General features: G+C 37.1%; 1 protein-coding gene across 1 annotated transcript in view; it reads right to left on the bottom strand.

Moving 5' to 3' along the window:
* Positions 1-21338, bottom strand: part of LOC139690429 (uncharacterized) — a 32217-nt gene continuing 10879 nt past the window's right edge. Inside the window, exons 4-7 of the mRNA XM_071587879.1 lie at positions 18032-18347; positions 5457-5717; positions 4019-4138; positions 1-3685 (exon numbers count right to left, since the gene is read on the bottom strand). Coding sequence (XP_071443980.1) covers positions 3471-3685; positions 4019-4138; positions 5457-5717; positions 18032-18347 — 912 coding nt within the window. The 3' untranslated portion in view covers positions 1-3470. The remainder of the gene's footprint in view (positions 3686-4018; positions 4139-5456; positions 5718-18031; positions 18348-21338) is intronic.

Raw genomic sequence — 21338 nt, 5'->3', positions numbered from 1 at the left:
TAGTTTGATAGCATTTTATTATTCATAAAAGTTTTTTCAGCACAATGAATTTAAAAGTAAAACCATAAAGGCTATGAAAATTGGCCCAGACAAAGTTTTTTATCACTTAGCTGATACCATTTTCATGTTAATTTTTCTCTAGAGTACAAAAGCCTTTGTCACTGAAATTAAATTATGATAATAAGTGCATGATTATGGAATAATTATGAACATGTGTAATTAGAATGATACTTTTGACCTCCAAAGCTTGAAAATAGTTAAAAGTATATAAATTGCCAATGCCTGTACAAATTTTGTTTTGATAATAAATATAGCATGACAAGAATAAATAAATGTTCAAGTACAAAAGTAAGAATATTTCCATTACAATTAGAAAAGTTACATGAAGATCACATTGTGCCTGCCCTCATATAGTTGACAGAAAGGATAAATGTAAATCAGTAGGTATTATTTGCATGGAGATAAAGTTTTTTTACTTTTCAACAACCTTCTATGGCCATTGCCAAGTTTAAACTTTACCCAGTATAGCTTTCAATTTTCTATACTGATTAACCACAAAGAGATACACCATATTTTTTTGCTCTGAAGTTTAGTACTAGCCTGCTTATCATTATTTAACAGAACTTTTGGCAGGGTGCTCTTTTGTGTGGTGTGGGTACAAAATTTTGTAGTGTACTTGTTCAAAAACCTTTGTTGCTGCAACCAAGCCTGCATTCCTAAAAACTTTGTATTTAATGTTGCCACAAGTGACTCCAGTCACCGTGAATTGTTTTTAAGGAAAATAAATGCTGCAAAATTTAATCTTTTTAATATGATCTATAGGAAACTAAACTCTATTCCCTCGACAATAACATTTCCCTTAGCAACTAAAATATTTTCTGGCAATCAGAGGTTTCATATTTCTTACAATAGATACTAACTGATTATAAGTAGATCCCTGATTGGTAAACCAACATTTAAACTTCACTTGGTCTCTGATAAATAATGTTCCACTATAATTTTAACCTAAAGTGTTTTTCTAATGAAAATCATTTGTTGCATGACAATATGGTGATTTCTTGTGGTGCCTCTGAGTAATTTTCCCATGCTATTCTCTGCCCATAATTTTAGTATACCTACTACAGGTAATCCAACTTGCACTGGTACCCTCTTTTAAAAATGTTGCTGCTTTTGAGAATCTAAAATTTGTAAAGTCTCATATATGTAAATATAAATATATTATTATATTGAGCACAGACTAAATTAAATTTTGATCATCAGCATATGATAAGATGGTAAAAATGTATATTAGCAACTAAAATTCAACTTCAATTTCCTTTTTCAATGGTACCAACATATGTACCTATATTCTGCCAAAGTTCGGATTGACATATTTATGAAATGTTTCAAAGTGATGATAAATGATGGAAAAATTTAAGCCGTAACCCCTTTCCTGTATTCACCAACACATTATCTCTAAATTAGACAGAGGTAATAAACAGCAACTTGCAAAATTCTTTCCAATGTATATCTGATCAAAATAAATGTATGACTGTTTTAATGATATTACACCCATTGCAAGCATTATCTCATTTGGTCACTGTTTTAATGCAGTATAAAATTCCAATAAAAGATTTATTGGCCCGTAAAATATTGACATTTAATTTTGGCTATATCACTCTCATAGTTTGTAAACAGGTTGTAGTGCATATAAAATATGAAAAGTAAAAACAACTCATTTTTTTTCAAATGAAGGCCATTAGACTTTATAAGCTATCTCTGGTACCTATTAGGCTAATAATTACAATGTTTGCTTTGAATTTCCATGAATCACCTAACTATTAATATCTGATTGTGCATAATACTTTATATGTCTAGCGTTATCTGAAGCATTAATTTGGCCCAAATGTTTGTTAAATCACTAACAGAGAAATAGATTTCAATGCAGAGGCCAACGTATTTCATAAATATTATTAAAATATGCAAACATTTGCAAATACACAACTTAAACATTTGCTTCTGCCTATAGGCATGCACTGATGTTGACATAAAGGTTAATTTAGAATAAATGATAACTTCAGTCACACTAGGTACTATAACAGTGGAGAGGCACTTTTGGTTATTGGTACCTACCAATATTGGATTTGGTTAAGGTAAAGTAGAATGAATGAGCAATAAGATGATACTAGCGTGAGCCATCAAGTAAAATATTTAAGTGGGTATTTATGAAGCCCAAGAAATGAGTTACCTGAAATTTCCTGGAATATTATTCAATCAGATTTCTTAGCATTCAAAAAAAAAGATTGAATGAGATAAAGTATTTGCAACCTTAAGCTTTTTACCTAATAGTAAATTATGCTCTCAATAACTCACTCAATTTACTAATTTATTGGGAAAAATGCTATGTTAAGTCCTAGGTATAATAGAAAGATTTAGGTTAGTTCTTAGCAGCAGTTTTCTAACAAATTAGTGGTTTAAAGAAGTCAAAATAGTTGGCAAGCAATATTTTAAAATTGCTAAAAATAGCATGAATATTTGAAATGAAAGCATTTCTATTGTTTAAAATGTAGAAAGCAACCTATTTCCCCTACCGTTTTTGCTTATATTATTTTGGTTTTCAATTAGAAGATGAAGTGCAAAAGATAAATGTGACATTAAATACCAGCATGATATCTCTTGCAAAATGAAAGAATTGGAAAGAAAGTTGTAATCTAGGATACACTGTTATTTAAATAAGATACTTAATTATAAGGTAATTGGCCAATTCTTTTAAGTTATTACATACTTTCTGGCTCATATTCTATGTTTGTTGATTGAATTTTTATTTATTGGTTTTAAATCTTATAGATGTCAATATCCACGAACGTGAGTGTATCAGTTATTTTTTTCTGTATTCACAGATTTTGTACTCATACAATGACGTTGGAGAAATTTTCTGTCTTCACAAATGTATAGTTAAACAGTCTTTAAGCCCTCATAAAAAGGAATGGTTGGAAGAAGAGCTATGTTTATTGACCCAAGGAAATGCAATTTCAATGTGATTTTTACCCACAAAACTACAATTGCTTTGGGATGTTTGGCACTTGATCCAATTAGGCAGGTATGTTTCTGAAAGACATTTCCCAAACAAAATTTTGGCTGAATATTTTGATTGGCCCAAAGCAGCTGATTCCTTTCATGTTGTCTTCCCAAGCAGGAAATATGTGGTAAAACATCATCAGGTAATGTTTACATTCAATTCATCACATACATTAAACCTGTCATACATCGTCCTGCATGGTTTGCATGGCATAACTACAAATAGTTGTATGAGAGGGTACATTATGCCATCAATCAGTTTTCATATGGTGACACTGCTCTTGGACCACATCAATAATCATTCAGCTGACTGAATAAAATAGTATTTCAAGTTTAATCAGTGAAAATGGACGGAAAAAAGATGTCAGAGTCAATTTGGGAAGGAGGAGAGGAAATGAATCACTTGTGGATGATCATAGGGAAGCAGATGCACGATACAGTCCAGTATAACCACAGAGGCGGGCCCTTAGAGCAGGCAAGAGGAGAGCAGCTGCAGATAAATCATCTGGAAAGTTTGCACACTCACACAGTAAGAGGTAAACCTTATCACCACGAGATAAAGATTTGTGCAATGTTATCCGTCTCAGCCCGACCCATTTCGGGAGATATCTGTACAGCATTCTTGCTCCTGTGAAGAGAGTGAAAACATTTTTCACTTCATTCCATATCATTGGGGCTAGGGTTACTTTTATCTTTGAAGCTGAGGTTTGAAATTGCCCAGACAAAAACCTCATCACAAAAAATATTTTGTCTTTGTTCACTATTACATACTGAAAATATGCAGGTGCCTACCACAATGATGGGGTAGGAGAATATGCAATGTAATGGAATGAAAAGCAAATGATTCTACCCTGAATTAGATATCTCTTTAGATCTTTTATTGGTGCCATGAATACCTAAAAAATAATGTATTATGTATCCATATTTGCTGATTTTGCTTAGGTACAATGTGATTTCTCACCTGTCCAATACAGCCAGTTCTTTTCAAATATTTCTCGGTCATCACCTTCAAAGACTTTATACACTGAAATTATGTATCCTGTTGTTTTTCCTCCAGGGCCTGAGCCACCAGTTCCACCTCCTAAAACAATGGTTTAATTAAAATAAGAACTAAACATTCAAACTATGGGGGTTCAATATCAGAACCAAAACCTATTGGCCAAAAAAAGGTTATTGATAAAGCTATCATTTTACAAATTCTAATAAATGTAAACTATGGAAATATACTACTTTAAAACAAAACTGTTACATTTTCTCTATGACTAGACTGCATATTGTTAAAGCATGTACTCATTAATGCCTTGAATACTGGCATACTACTCGAATACTCGAAAATCACTTTCTTTTATTAAACAACATTCATGCCCAAGAAAGGGCTCAAGCCTATGAGCTATACAGCACAAAATCCACTGGGGTTGGGAGGTTGAATTGAAGTTCAATAAGAATACCATGCTTGATTGAACCAATGACAAAATCACTCCAATATTGAATTATCAAAAATAGCATACACATTCTTCATATTCAGACGTGACTTGCTTGTATATTGGCATTTGGTAAGAATAAACTTAAGGGCACATCCACTTTGTGTCTAAGATGTGCAAATGAGCTAAATAGTGACATATTATGTTAATTTGCTGACATTGACTTTTTATCTACCTTAATAAATATATTATCAAAAAGCTTCCATTCCAAATACGTAATTCATTCTAAGTAAAATAATTTAGAGAGAACAAATATCAAATTATGATTGGAAGCCCATGGAAATATTGATACCACTGATGAAAGTATTCATAAAGATGTTCCTTCTATTTAGATAAAAGTTTGGCTGTCAATAGTATTGACAAAGAACTCATATGAAGCAATTAAGGATAATTTTAATGATGACAAGGAAATATAAAAATGACTTTGACACTGCCTATTATAGATGCAAGATACAATCTACTCAATCTGGCATTGTTGAAATTATGTTTTCTTTGCTTAAAATGTTGTAAATATTATTGGACATGATTAAGACTTTTATTTAGATTTAGATTAGAAACTGTGATGTACAACACATTTTGCAATGTTTTTGCTGTATTATTCTCTATGACATGCCCTGCCTGATATAAGTGACCAGCTAGCTGAATAAATTACTTCTATCATAGATGTATTGAATCAAATACAATCTCTATTTTGGACACTTGGCACATTCAAAAGCCAATTTCTTAAAGCGAAAAGTTCTCAAAATTTAACAATTAAATACAATGAATCAGTTTTACTCTAAAAATTAGATGTGGCCATGGAGCATTTTCCTCATCAATATGAATGGGCACACTACGAGGATTTGAAAATACAATTGAACATTACTTCATTGAGACAATTGTAAAAGTTTAATTAGATCCAAATTTGTCGTCACTTACCTGATGGGGATAAATCTCCTTCTGTAGCTTTGGCTGTAGCTGAGCTAGTTGCAACTGATTGAGTGTGATGATGCAAAGAGTTGAATGGTGGCCTTGCAATAGTTGCAACTTCACTAAACAATTCAACAGTATGAGCTGCCGTGTAATGAAAGGATCTTGGTTCAAACTTCCTTAGAGCTGCAACTCTGAGTCTTCGAAAGAACTCGCCAGCATCTGTCTCTCGCTTATTGATCACGTAGTAAGAAATGAATGGGAAGTGGGCTGCAAGAAGAAGAGGATTATGAAAATCTTGACCTTTCATTATTTCTGTAATACATTATATATCTTATTTTTTCAAATGAATGAGTAAAGTTTCCATGACAAATTAAATTAATTATGTGATTTTCATTGTCCATACAACCTAATTCAATACAAAGAGTTATCTACCCTTGAATTACCATTAATTGAGTCTGTTTTCAGACTTGTACTAAAAAAATGAAATAGCATTAAGGAGCAGAAAAGGAGGAGAAAAATTTATTTCAAAGTAAAGGTAAAAATGTATCTCAGTATGCTATATGATATAGTTTTGATCATGAAATTCTTCCATGAAATATAACCACTGAAATTACTATTCAGAAACAAAATTAGTGGGATAAATGATTCCTTTTTTTTTGCATCAAGGTTTCATTTTTTCAGAGTGCATTCATGAAATGTGCAATAATTTAATTGAAGGATAAATAACCTTTAATCGATAACAATCCCAAATTATGAGTAATAAGTGAATGAATTTCAAATATACTATTTTACAAAGGGGAATCCATTACAAGAGGGTCTGGAAGAGATCAATGTGGTTCCAGGCATTATTCCTCTGCTGACATAAACCTTGTATTAATGAGCATGACTAAAAATCAGAGAAAATTAAACCAAAGCTATGCAGAATCATGATTTTTCCACTAGAGTTCACATACAAATAGCCAGCAGATGGCATTAAGGAAGATGGGTAATGCCTGATTTTAGTTTGGCATTACTAGAAAGTCACATGATTCAGAATAAGTTGCCAGATGTTTTCATGCTGTAGTCCAGAATTTGCACAGGTACTATGAAATATGCATGCCATCCTATTGGGTATTTTCAAGAAATTTCGTAAAATTATTCCCTAATTTGCATTATCTGTTTCCTGTATTCCATCCATAGTCTTCCTCAATGTTATTTCTCATTTACTTTAATCATTTGAATGGCCAATGAATGTGTTTATTTTTTATCCTGATGCTATCCACTGACTTCTTAATAGTCAACCCATCATTAACTTCCCATTTTATCTCAAAGCAATGCCATGAACACGTAGGGAACCTAGAGACACTAATTTCTAATACTTCTCTAACACTTTAACAATTTCACTGGAATAAAAGCTGCAGTGATGGAATGTTTAAAATGCCAATACTTTCTTTACAATTTTGAAACCAATTTTTGGAAAATCAGCCAAACCATGTCTTCCAGATGAGATATCACATTTTTTAAGTCAGATTCCCTAAACGGAATATGATTTAAGGATGATTATTCATTTCAGTAATAAAATCTCATCAGTATGCTCCTAATCCCTATAAAATCTGCAATTTGCTTCTTTGGCATAGCAAAAATAATCGATATTCATTATAGGTTATTATATTCATCTTACCAGAACCTACTAATTCGTGGTTTACTCCGAGCAGTTCAGTCATTGCTCCAACGAATGGGCCAAGAGCCGGACTATCTGGGTTCCAACTTTGTCTATAATTGAGTAATAGTCATCAAACATTATTTTCCCTGCATTGTCAGAGAAAACTAATGCACATATTGGCACTTTTCTATTTAATGGGTACTGTTTGTCATGTAGTGGATACTGTTTTCTTTCCTTAAAAGATTTCCGGGAGTAAGCTCCTCAAGCTAATAGTCAATATTCTTTGGCAGGAGAGCTTTTGTCGCGAATACATAATCATATGTGCGCAAAATCCGCAGCAACTTCAAATTCTCCATCCGTAATATTGCAAACGTGTTAAGTTTTAAATGTGTTAATGCATCCTATTTGAGCGGAGATATTTTTTTAGAATACGGCAGAAATATAAAAGAAACTAATATCAATGTAACATTTTATAAGATCAATTCCTACGAGGAAAAAATCATCACTGTTCAGTAAGGGAAAAAATCAATCGAATGCTAAGGATTTTTCGCAGGTAAGCCAATAACTGAACACGCGAAATTAAAAAATCTCACTTTAGTGAGTAAGTAGCGTCCTCTCCGAAAATCCTCTCCGCTTGCTAATTGTCATCACTTTTTTTTGAAAATGCTGTCTATGTATCTCTAAATATTTAGAGTATTAATCCTCTTTTGTTAAGTTTAGCCATCAGCTTCGCCCGACTTTGCTTGCCGAAGGAAATAGTGTGCTCTAATGAAGCAGACAAAGACTGCTTCACTAGAGCACACTATTTCCTACGGCAAAAATTGCGCTCGGCGCATTCATAGAAACAGCTTCTCTTAAAAGGCTCAAAATCCTCCATCATCACCTCGTAATTGGTAAAATAATGAAACTTAGAGCATTACTGTTTCGAGTAACTTAATTCCTGGATAAGGAAATCAAACAAGGCATTAAAAGAGTAAAATGTTTTCACTAATTATCGCTTAAAGTAAAAAAATTTCTGCCATTGAAGTGAACCCTCCATTGCATGCATTTCTCGATTTAGGTCAACTGAATGAATTTTTTTTCATGTCAAAATATTGGCAATTTAATTTTGACCGTGGATTTACAAATTGGATTGATGAATCTGGTACAATAATAAAGAAAAGAGACGCGAATCATGTCCTGTTTAGGCGAATCAAAATGAAACTGTGTATTTACGTATTTATTAAATAATGATGAAATTCATTTAAAATATGTAAAAGTCACGGAAAGGAATACTGTGAATAACTAGAAAAAACCGCTACCCGACGCCTTGCGACCGCAGTTTCTATTGTATCCGGTGAAACTGACAATTATGGAAGCACAGCAAAGAGAATTTTTTCATATTTTTCATGCAGCTAAGCATCATGATTTTTTTGCCTGAAAATAACATACTGGTGTTGACAAACGGTGGAGAATTGTTAGATCCTCCATCACGTTTTAGCGCAACAATAATTCGCGCACCTCAAAATGTTGCTAAATAGAGGGCTTGTCGCGCCTTCTCGTATTTGCATGAAATACTAATTCTGGAACATTTTCTATTCATCTTTTTGCTCCTCTTTAGCTCCTTTCATCCAACTCCTAAGGCAATTTTCTTCTTCCTCCTAGCTCTGCCCTCCATTTCTCTCCACACACAGAGAAACAAAAACTTCTTTATATATATAAGCTATGATATAGCTTACCTTTTTGAACCATTAGATACATGTTTGATGGCAAACGGGCTGACAAAGGCGGTTAGTCGGTCACAAATCAATTCTTGGTTCTCATAAAATATGTACTCTTATTTTCGCCACGGAATTTCTACAATTTTAAATGTTGGTGACCGAGCCATTACGACTTTACCAATATTTCCAATTTCGACTCCAGGGTTCTTTAATGGCCGTGAAGGACGGGCGTCCAATAGGTTTCATAGATATGTCTGAAAAATTAATGAAAAAGCGAGACGCCGGAACGTCGACGTTACGTGAATTTGAGTGGACACGCGACAAACGATAGCTCGAACGAGGAAAATTCATTAAGGGAGCATCCATCAATCATGCAATGCTTTGGGGACAAATTTTTGGTCTCTCCCCTCTCCCTCCCCCCCTCGAGCGATGCTTCGCGACATTTTATCGACGCCCATCATCCTTCGCCCTCATTTCACGCGACTTTTAGCACTCTGCCAATTTTTTTCACCCAAATGAACGTGGAGGCACTGGCGGCCTGGTCTCTCAGGTTTAACTGCGCGTTGAGAATAAATGTGGAAAGTTGTTATTTTAGTATCGCTGTGGTTGATCATCGCCTTGATGAAAACGATTTAATCAGTGTTAACTACATTTAGTGCTCACTTTATGATGCTGTATCAAAATCACCACTGGCTTTTTATTGTGAAATTTATGACACAGGTTATTAATATGTACATGTTTGTTGGGGGAGGGCGGTCAAAGCGTCCGGCTACGGCGCGCTACGATAAAATATACACATTTAGTTTCACCATCTTTTCTTGATTCCAAGTTGCTTTAGGCGTTCGTCATCATTATTAAATATAATTATTCATTAGGTTTCGCAAGCATTTTGCTGGTCATTATCTGGGTATAATTATAATGAATTCCTCTTGATTTCCGCTCGTTGGATGTATTGACGAGATTCAATCAGGTGATGATCGGTAGATTGATCATTGGCAGAAAAATGGAGTAGTTGTAGTTTTATTTTTTATTTATTTATTATCGACTTAATTGGGCGAGGTTGGGACTAATAGTCCCTTCTTCCACCTAACCCTACATTACAGACATTTGACGACAATCACATACAACCAAGCCCTAGATGGAGGGAAATCCACCTAGGTGGGAATCGAACCCACGACCTCTGGGTTGGTAGGCGAGGACGTTACCCCGCCGCCACCGAGGCCGGCGTGTTTCAGGAGAAGCGACCGACAACTGAGGTCATTTGCGCCGTTAGGGATGGGTGAGAATGTAAAAAGGGTGGAGAGAAACCCGGCATCGGCATTAGCCTAATCTTAACAAAAGGCACCGAGGGGTCCGAAGTTTAACGTCCCATCCGACGGAGAGCGTACTCACTCAACGTGCTCTCCAAAAAGTATCTCAAGCAGGGATCGGGATTCCACTGAAAAACATCTGTCGCCTCCAGTATTCAAACCCGGACTCTCTGGGTGGGAATCCAGTACGTTAGCTACCGCACCATGTCGATCCCCGACAGTAGAACGGAGCTTCAGTGCTAGGGAGATGGTGCTTACTTTCCCTGAGTCCACTGTAGTGTCTCATTATTCTCTGATAACGAGGGAATTATACAGCTTCATGGACACAGCTGTAGTCGTAAAAGGGCATACTTGAATTTCAAACCATCCGGCCCTCGTGATCTTCCTCCCAGTACATGCTCCACCCCCTAGAATTGGACTGGAAGGCTACGCCAACGATAAAAAAATCACGTCACCCTACGTGGGTAAGGTGAAAAGTTTTTGGCCGCACACAAAGATGGCATTCCAATCAGCGAAAATTACTGATTCCTGCCTGGATGCACGTGTCATTAGTTCGTAAGACAAGTTTCAATTTGTTCTCTCCAGTAGTTTGTTTACACGTATTGTTGCAGTAGATGTCTTTCGTGTTTTTCGTTAAAATGGAAACACTTGAATTTCCAGCGGTCATGAAGTTCTTCGTTTTGGATAGATCAACCCCATGGATATCCATCCGAAGTTGGAAAAAGTGTACAGGGACTCTGGTTCTTCAATACCTATCGTTAAAAAGTTGGCAGCTGAATTTAAACCTTATCGCACATCTTACGAAGATGACCCACGAGAAGGACAGTCAAATACCGCAACCACACCGGAAACCATCGAAAAGGTCCACGATATCGTGTTGGACGATAGGCGAGTGAAGGTGAGTGAGATAGCTAGGGCCGTGGGGATATTGGATGAAAGGGAAACGAAACATTTTGCACAAAGAATTAGAGATACGAAAGCTCTGCGCGTGGTGGGTGCCGCATTTGCTGAATGCCGATCAAAAGCAAATGCGCAAACGATATTCGCAGCAATGTTTGGACCTATTAAAGAGGGAACCGACCAATTTTGTGCGGCGATTTGTCACCATGGCTGAGACAAAAGTCCGGTCCGGTGGTCCAGCGCCAAAGAAATCGAAGTCGATCGCATCTGACGGAAAGGTCATAGCCAGTGTGTTTTGGGATGCGAAAAGGATCCTGTTGATTGATTACCTTGAAAAAGGCAGAGCAATTACAGGCGAATATTACTCCAACCTCCTTGACCAGCTGGATGCCAAAATTCGCGAGAAAAGGCGTGGTTTGAACAAGAAAAAATCATCTTTCACCAGGACGATGCACCTGCTCACAAAGGTGCGTTGGCGATGGGTAAACTAAGGGATTGAGGGTATGACTTACTTGGCCATCCCTTCTATTCTCCTGACTTAGCACCCTCAGACTTCAATCTGTTCCCAAATTTGAAGGAATTTGTTTCTCGGAAGCGCTTCCTGTCCAATGAAGTTGAGAGGGCCGAAGATTGATATTTTCACAACCTTCCAGACCCTCACTTCCGGGGAGGAATACTGGTGTTGGAGACACTCTGGACCAAGTATGTATTATCTAGGGAGATTATATAGAAAACTAAAATAATTTTTTTACTGAAAATCGCAGTCTCTCATTGTCAGACCGAGAACCTTTCACCTTACTCTTGCATAATTGCGAATCAATTGTCCACCTAATCCACAACAACTAAAAATATGAAAGCAGGATATTTCATTATTGCATTAAAAAAATCTTTTTCGGATAATATCCAGCATGAATATAAATTATTGAAACCTCTCCATTAATTTCAAATAATATTTAGAGTTAATACTCTAATCGCACAAATAAAGTCGCGAACGAGAAATACCGCACCTATCATACAAAGAAAGAGCCGATTATGAATTTTCCCCACGGGTTTTAAGTATAGCAAATTAGGTAACCTCGAAAAACCTCCTTAAAAGAATTCTGCATTAAGAAATCTCTTGGCTAAATTAGAAACTGTTTAGTGATTCAACTGTTTCTTCCCAAGGGACTGCATTTTCCTCATTTGGCTGCCTTTCCATGGCGATCAAAAGTCTAGTATACAAAGCACGTGTCTCACAACAGGGGTATCTTTTTATCATGTTAGCCATGGGTGTCCCGCGAGGTTTCGTTTGGCCTACAGTCTCTGGACCCCTCTCGTGGCCTTTTCTTTTGTTGATTGGTCCATGTGGAAGTCCAGTATACATGTGCGTCGCATCATATTAAGCGTAGCTATGCAAAATGTAATTTCCAGCCTACAGTCGACCAAGGCAAAAATGAGAGTCAACGAATGTAACCGCACCACAAATCAAAAGAGAAAGCTTACCCGCACTCAATTTTGGGTGAATAAAGTAATATTAGAGAAATTATTTCTAGAAAGGCTGTCGAATGATCCGTAGGATAACTGGTTTGAATAATTTCCTGAGCCAATAAAATGATGAAGATGAGGAAAAAGAAATTGCCTCAGGAAATCGTTCAAACTGCACATCAACGAAAGTTTAACATCTTCAATTTCACGCAAGATAAACGAAAGAAAAGAAAACCCGGACTTTATGCTACATTTGTATAATATACTACTGTGATATAAAATCCCCCCTTGAAGTGGGATGGGCGAATTTATATCTCGCCAGCCAGCGTTGGCAGGTATGCTCACCGACGAAACACCCCTGGGAATTAAATCAACAGTTTCAGTCGCGATGCGTCGGAACGGCAGAAAGTGAAATAATTGAAGCACAGGTGTTGCTGTCCATTTATTTAGTTCATAAAAACACGACGCACGTTTCAACGACTCGACGCCATTACCATATGTACGAAGTCACTCGTACATCTGATGATGACTTCTGGTATCCGAAACTCTCGTCGTATTTTAAGTATAAATTAATGGACCTACCTGTCCCTCTATCAAAATTTACTCCCGAGAGAAAATAAATTAGACGAATTTCCACAAAAATATTTGGTAGGTCTTTAAAATAAAATCTCACACTATTTTTCGGCAATTAAATTTGCCTTGGGCATACAATAGGCAATGAAAATTTTCAGATGGTAAGTATGCTTCATCGGGATACAAAATATTCGCTTCACTATCCTTCAGTTCTAGAATGCGGGGGAAGAAAATGTTGGCAAACCCTTCACAATCTTTTAGATGAAGCGAGCAAGATCACAATGTTCTTTGAAAAGGAAATATACACTTCTCTCAATCATATATACGTGCTTCGTATAGTGTCTCCCATTTCACTAACCACTTTTTACGGTGCATATCCTAAACGATCAGAGTTACATCACTGCCTTTAGAGTTATAACTGATACCCTAGTTTCCGATTCAAGTGATTCGAAACGCAATCTTCTTACGAGAGTCGCTCGCCAGCTCTCGTTTTGAAATTTGTGAGTTACAGAGCGTACACGAATGAACCGAAAAATTCTATACGGCCTTGGATTCCGGTAACTGACAAATGAGTAATGTGTGGCTCAGTTGCGAATTTGGTAAAGTGTGTGGTAGTGGCGAAGGGTAAAAACTTCTCACCTCTGGCCGCTGCAACGACGTGCACCATTTGTACAGTACATCGCTCACAGAAGATACTCTGCAGGTACTAGTTCATTAGAAAAAAGCACGGTGCATTTTGAAACGTACGTTTTCTCAGCGTTGATGACCTACAACGGACGCGAAAGCTTGGATGGAAACGTTCCTAATGACGACACAGTAGTTCCAGAAAGCCAGAAATAGCAAAAAACATGGTACTCTACGTTCTGTGCCACTGGAACTCAAACGGTTTTGCTGCTGTCATTGGAACTCATCGCTATGGACAGCAATCCATAGCGATGGCACACCAGTAAATAGCAGTGCCTCGAGAGAGAAGGTGCCTCCACCATTCTGCCATAAGTTCTGTACAAAATAATGCATTAAATAAAAGCTGCATGATTTTTTCCAGGAATGAAAAATATTTCTTGAAAATGTAACAAAGAATATACTCCTATAACAATAAAATATAACAGCCGGTGACATCTTACCGTGCAAGTCAGCGAATTTGTAAAACCTAACAGCTTCTATTCAATTTATTATGACTTTGCGGCAAAAAAATCCACAACAATTTGATAACCTATCTGAACTTGTTGAAATATTCCAATAATTTATTTGATAAAATTTATTTTATAAATTATTGGAATATTTCCACAAAAATATAAATTATCTCTCTGGCGATATCAATCATGATAATTACAGCAAAAAAACACGATAAGTCTGACAACTTCTAACTGGAACCAATTACGTACGTTAGATGAAATCCTGGAAGTCATAAAGGAGATTAGAACGAAAAATCGCTGGAGCCTGATGATGCTCCGCCGCAACAAAATGGTAAATTGTAAAATATCTCTCTTTTTTAAGAAAGGTGAAAAATGAAATTGAAATTTATTAGAATTAAAGAGTGACTTTTTATAAGCTCGAATTCAAAAAAAGTACAGTTTATGAATTATTTAATTTTAAGGTTCAATGCATAATATGAACAGTACTGCTCACACCGATGTAATTTACCTCGACTGGGGAAATAGATTGTGCCAATTCCTGATGCAATATTTTCCATTCTATCCATTAAAGTCATGATTATCGTCTTTGCATTCAACATACACTGATGATAATGTAAATTTTTAAAATATGGCTAAAATAATTCTTGTATAACTCTCTGAAACCAACTGAAGAAAAGAAATCGGTCCTATATTAATGTATCTTAAAATTCTGAAACTGTCAATATGCAATTTCAACTAATCGTCATAAACGCGCACGACTCCATAATTCCGATAGTAAATCTTTGAGATGAACATCCATAAACGAAATTTGACTCACCCTCCCGAGCTGAGCTCACAACCTTAAGTCAAAATACTCCTCGCTATTATCAATTCATGTCTGATATAAACAGAAATAGTCCTGTTATTAACAAACAAAATTTATCAAATCTGATGAGGAACTACTTTGCAGGATTTTTGAAAATAAGATCCTGATCCCATGGGAATATCCCAATTGGAAAATCTTGGGCGCAGACCGAAGACTGCGCTTGAATCATGAAAGCAATGCAGGTTATTTGTATCCTCCTCAAAGGCCATTGAAGTTATTTCGTATTTACACTTCAATGTATTTTCCACCAGTACGTGAAAGTGTCCTCACTTTAGAATAAACAACCACAGGAAAGCCAAAGAACTGGGAATATACTGAAGAAGCATGCTCCCTTTATGGCTTTTATATATACATAAATTATGTCTGTCCAATTAACTTCCTTGTGAGTGTGTATGGACCTGAAAATTATGACTCCGTGTGTCCCCGTAAATAACCAGCGTCGGCATTTACGGGTTTCCGGATGCGCACGCGTTTTCATCGTCATGAGCGCGATCTACGAGTGCGCTCCAAATTTATCGACACGAAAATTAACATAATGCAATTCGCTCCGCTGCCAAGAATCATTGAGGCTGGGTCGCAGGATCCACAAACTGTGCTACTGCAATAGATACCGATGAGGTACAAAATAGATCTGACAGGAACTCCGGAGTGTTCTCTACCTTTATTATCATCCTCCGCTAATCAGAATCGTGGCAAACTTGGGTGAGGGGGGGGGAGAAATTTGAAACATGGTATTGAAGTATCATAATGTGGTGGAATTTGGATGACAATAATAAAATTAATTGGACCTTTTGCCGAATATTTTGGGAAACAATCAAAAAGAAACTCGAATATAAGTGTTAAATGTTATATGCTTCTGACAGCAATTTCGATTGGTTTTAAAACAGCGTCAGTATATCATGATTCATAACTAGATATAGAACAGATTTCCCCAATTAAGGTTTCATAGCCTACGGTATGCAGCTTCATGAGATATCCACGGTATGCTTTTAGGACAAACCATAATAAATACAGAAAAATTCCTAGTTCGGTATAAAATCTTTATGCACAGCAGTCCAGACTATTTTTTAAACAGTCTTTGAATATCAGCAAAACAAAAAATGTTTTTTTGCACGTTCATATCTCTTTTAAAAAGCACGAGTATCTTTACACGGGGGTTGGGGATACCCAAGTTTGAAGGCCAGTCAATAATTTTAATTACTAATCAAGCAACCTCAATATATGGGTGAGTAAAAATATGTAAAAAGATTTGTAAAATAGTAACCCTAATGCAGGCCCTAAAACTGACCCTACTGAAAATGAAAATACTAACCCTAAAAATGCAGGCCCAAAATTTTCTAAAATGTTTCATCTATATCAATCCATTCAGTGAACCGCTTCAAGTTCGAATTTTAGTTTTTGGATGAACATTTTCGAATATTCTTTTAGTGTATACATTTTGTTCATCAGCGGCTTTTAGAAGTATTTTAAAACTTGTTTTCATTCATAAATATACTAAGTCCTTTTAATTCACAGAAAGGTTTTAAACTAAATCTAGGAATATAAATTTATAGCCCTAAAAGTTTCAAATGTGTATTTTATCATTAAATACAAAAATGTATGATTATTAAAATGAAAAATATTACCATATTTGATCCTAGTTCATTGAAAAGGATTTACATGATACTGAGATAGTAGGCAGCATGAAAATATTTTACATAATTGAGAAACAAAATCTTCAAAATATTCTTCAATTTTTCTTCGACTCACTCGTACATACATGCATATAAGCGACTTCCCGTAAAATATTTTGAAGGCAATTGCTTGAAGGAATGAGCTTCCCACCTAGAGAAAGGGATGGCGAAAGATTTGTGTGTATTTACACGGAGGCTTTAGCAAATCTTTCATTTCAAAATCTTCCCTCAGAAAACAATTACCGCCATTAGAACACAGTCGAAAGATGCGAGTGAAACGTAATGACGATTCCTGATCCGAGTTTGCTAAACGTGTCTCTATCTTCAAGCTTTCGGATTTGAGTCTATTCTTTGTGAATTTCTCTAACGACGAGTGATGCAGATACCGAAAGATGTGAGGAGTTTGAATGCTCCGCATGGGTACCATGTTAATGAACTGCCAAGATAGCATAGATAAACAATCATTCTTGATGAGCCGCGGTTTTGAAATAATGAAACTTGAGTTGGTTTACTCTACTTGGTAATAGCCAAGTCGAGCCGAATTTTGGAGCCCCAAAGTGAAATCCCGTGTTTGATTTGCTGGGATAGTGCACATGATAGGCAAAATTGGATTATTAGATATGAAAAAATAAAGGCATAACTGGGATATCAGTTCGATAAAACATAACTGTCCTCTGTTTTGCAGATGGCGTCCTCGACCGGTAAGGTGGAAGACCACATTTAGTCATAAATATCCATTTCCATCATGCGGCATGCCAAAATACACTGGTATTTTTCCACTAAACTAAACTTCATTATGCGGAGGTGTAATATTACGATAATTATGCACGAAATATCAAACATTTTCTCCATCATTGCCTTACATTTTTGGCTACAGTGGCCGTTACTTATTCCGCTCTGAGCAACTTGAGCGCAAAACGATTTTTAAAGCATGTGCAAAATGACTCATAAACTTTAGTCCATCACTTTTTGCTGAATATTAAAGCTTTTGAGTTTCCATTCCATTAAAACTCGAACGAAACAAAAATTAGGAAAAAAAATGGCCGGCTTGCAGTCCCCATTCCTAGCTAACTCCAATGTGCGGTCGGAATTCCAAAATATCCGCTCACTCATTTACCTTGCCCAACCGTCTCGTGTGGAATATGAGTTTACCTGAGACGTTTGACTCAAAACCACAGCCGATGCGACTCTTTTTAACTCTCAAGTTCAATCGAATGTGGCAACCCCATGCACGACACCGACCAAAACCAGAACATTTATTTTTTCCAACCAGCCCACAATATCAACTACTCCCAAAAGAATCACTGAATGCACGAACCGTTATCCTCCATGTTGTCCAGCAGGATGGCCCGTGCCGCCGGGAGGCGTGGATCCCCGGCGGCCACCTCTTTGAGCAACTCCCGAGCGGCACCCCGCTGCCTGCTCGCCCGGTTTGGTAGCGCCGCGTCCAGCGGGGACTCTAGCTCGGGTCGCACGGGCCTCAGGGCGGTCATCAGGTGGGCGGCCACCACCACCTTGGGCTCCTCCACCTCGAGCACGCTGAGGAAGGTGGCGGACACGGAGGAGGGAGAAGTGGGAGACGTGGCCGCGGCTCCCCCGTGCCCATCACCCTTCTTCTTCTCGCCCGCCGGGAGCTGCGGATGTGAGGAGCTAGGTTAGCGGTCGGGAGTCACAATGGGAAGAGGCAAGCGACATTTATTAGCGGCACAATACCCATTCATCCCATGCCTTAAGTTTTAACACCACGGGCGTCACTTCATTTGGGCGTAGTATCACTGAAGGTACCTCGGAGACAAAAAAATGGAGCCTTAAACTTACGGAAAAGATCGCGGCAAGACTTTCTGAAGGATGTCTGTGCAGAGTAATGAAGGATGCGAAGGAAACATTCGTCGTGCTGAGAGTTGATGGTGACGCCGTCGCCAAAATGACAAAGATGTTAGAAAATATTTCTCCGCAATAAGGTATTATCCGGAGTCATTCCTTCACTCTTACACTCTTTGTTCATCGCTCGTTTATGATACAACTTGTACTCGTATATTACTTCAAAGTTTCATCGCATTTATTTTTTGGAAATAACGACTCTTTTGGACAAACCTCCTCCGACGAATGCACGGCCAGTATAAGTAAAATAACATTTGAGTTCCGTTCAAACATAAAGACTTAACTATCATTCATAGAGTAATATTTTTAGATTTATTTGGTTTTTCGAGGGACCGACGGCCTTGTTCGGGTCAATTAGCATGCAATGTCCATGCAGTGCCGATTAACCCAATCAACACTTGGGCATGATTTATTGATTTTAAAAAGAGAAGATTGAAGATGAATGATTTAAGGAGACAAGGTGGTAATAGCTATCTACGATTAGGCTCAAAAGAATTTAAAGAGGAAAAAGAAAATATAAGAACTGAATACACGAACATGAAGACGTTCCCTTCAATTAGTTACAGTCCCAAGGAAGAGTGAATTAAAAGCTAATGAAAAAAATCAACGACAACATGATAAAAGATCACTGTGAAATAGTACAAAATGAAGTGAACAACCATTTTGGAGGAGGAAAACCGACATGGAAATGCAGATGAAGAGCGATAAATGTAAAGTCTGCAAACAATGAAAAATTTCTATGAAAGACGTGAGTACAATCTATGAAGATGACTTGGGCACAGATATAAAGAGAAGTGCGTCTATAAGGACAGTAAAAAATGCAATGAAAAAAATCAGGCTCCAGAGCAGACGAAATCAATGGAGAGATTATTAAGGCGCTTAGAAGTACGCATCCCGCTTGGAGGGATCAAAGGTAGCTACGGAATTGGAGGATTTCCGGAGAACTCCAATAAAAGTGTGATGGTTGCAATGCACATGAAAAACTATAAGATGTTAGAAGTAGCCGATTCTGTAGCCTCGTGTTACCAAAATGCCGACGTCGGTTTAACTCAAGGGTAGACATAGACTTGAAGAGGACATTAGATGGAAAACAGATTCAAAGATCGAAAAAGAACTCGATGAGGTAAGTCATTCTCTGTCCGGCGAGATAGGGATGTTAACACGACCTTGATTTCAGTCTTCCTGGACTAGGAATAGGCCTTTCACAATGTCAATTGGAACAATATATTAACATTAAAGGAAAAACTTGTGCGAGTAGGTAAACTATTTCCACTACCTTGACAAGAAAGAAGTCACCACTCTACTTACGAAAGAAGGAAGAAAAGCAGGAACTAAAATACATTAAGATTTGCGACAAGATGTAATCTCTCACCAGTAGGATTGTATTAATAGTAATATTACATCACAAATACAAGATGAAATGTGAAATGGAATCAAAGGAATTACTGTGATCAGTGAATAAATTATCATACTCCGTTTCACAGATAGCATCGTCGCTATATCAGAGTCAAGATCTAAAAACATCCCTGAGCGAAATGAATTACACATTCGTCGTATATAATTTGAAAGGATAAAGAATAAAACTTAGAATGCGATACAAGGGAACCGGAGATAAACACTGCGCCAGGAGGAGAGAAATCAAAGAGTTAGTGTTTACTCGTATATCACCCCCCAAGGAAATAACAAAACAATATTACGGACATAAAGCGAATACCAGTCCAAAGTAATAAGGCGTTCACGAAAAAGTGACAGGTGGCTCAATTAAATTAAATAAGAAATCGAGACGTGAAAACATTCAACCAGAAAACGGTGCCCAATGCATCAGTACATCAACTATTTGAAAATAATACTGGAGAAGATTGTGAGAATAATAAATTTGGTGCTGGGGGAAACGGTGAGATCAAGAGCACAGATTTGACAGGGGAGTATGCAGAGGACTGAACGAAGAAAAGCCTAAGAAAAATAGTTGACTCGAGAAAACCTTAAGAGACAATGGATTTGTTAGATACATGTTAGAAGGAAAAATCAAAGAGAACCCTTCGGGGAAGATTAAAGGGAAAATATAAGGACCAAATAAAGAGGGATATTAGACGTTTCCTGAGGAAATACGATTAGAATTGGAGAGAAAAGCACTGAGAGCTGCGGTTAGTCAGTCTTCCGACGCACAGACGAGTTAATGACCGACTTAAAAGTGTATGATTCTGACGGTAGCAGGCGCGTTACATAAATGTAAGTGTTATTAATGATGCATATTTAAAGACATCGCGAAGTATAAGGGATATAGATATCAACATTTTGGTCAAAACGCGTGAGAAGAAGCGGTTATCGGAACACTCATAGCAGTCTTAGGCTCACAAAAAAACAATGAAGGCAAAGGCAAGGCAAATAAATATTCCGAAATATCGATTTCCGATGCTCTCTTGTTTTCACTCTTCCCTGGTTTCATTTCCTCATCTAGTTAGGTGGATTGATTTCGTCTCCGAGAATCCCGCGACAAATTAAAACGGAAATATTTAACGAACCAAAAGTTAACATAATCCGAGAACATGAATTTCAAGTGGGCTTTTCAGTTTTTAACCATTCAGGGCGTGAGCGCTTACATTTCTCTCCCAAGACATAAATTTGTCACGAAGTCCTTGATGCAGCAGAGCCTTAATGATTTAAGTCCAAAACGGATCCGGGAGCGTCCCCATTACGCTTTATTTATGACCACCCACCGTCACACGCGAAATTTGAGCGGTAGA

The sequence above is a fragment of the Hetaerina americana genome, unplaced genomic scaffold (assembly GCF_022747635.1).
Source record: "Hetaerina americana unplaced genomic scaffold, ioHetAmer1.1.p SCAF_3, whole genome shotgun sequence".
Taxonomy (NCBI): Eukaryota; Metazoa; Arthropoda; class Insecta; order Odonata; family Calopterygidae; genus Hetaerina; species Hetaerina americana.
The sequence above is the reverse complement of the archived record's forward strand: the minus strand, read 5'-3'. Positions and strand labels throughout refer to the sequence as shown.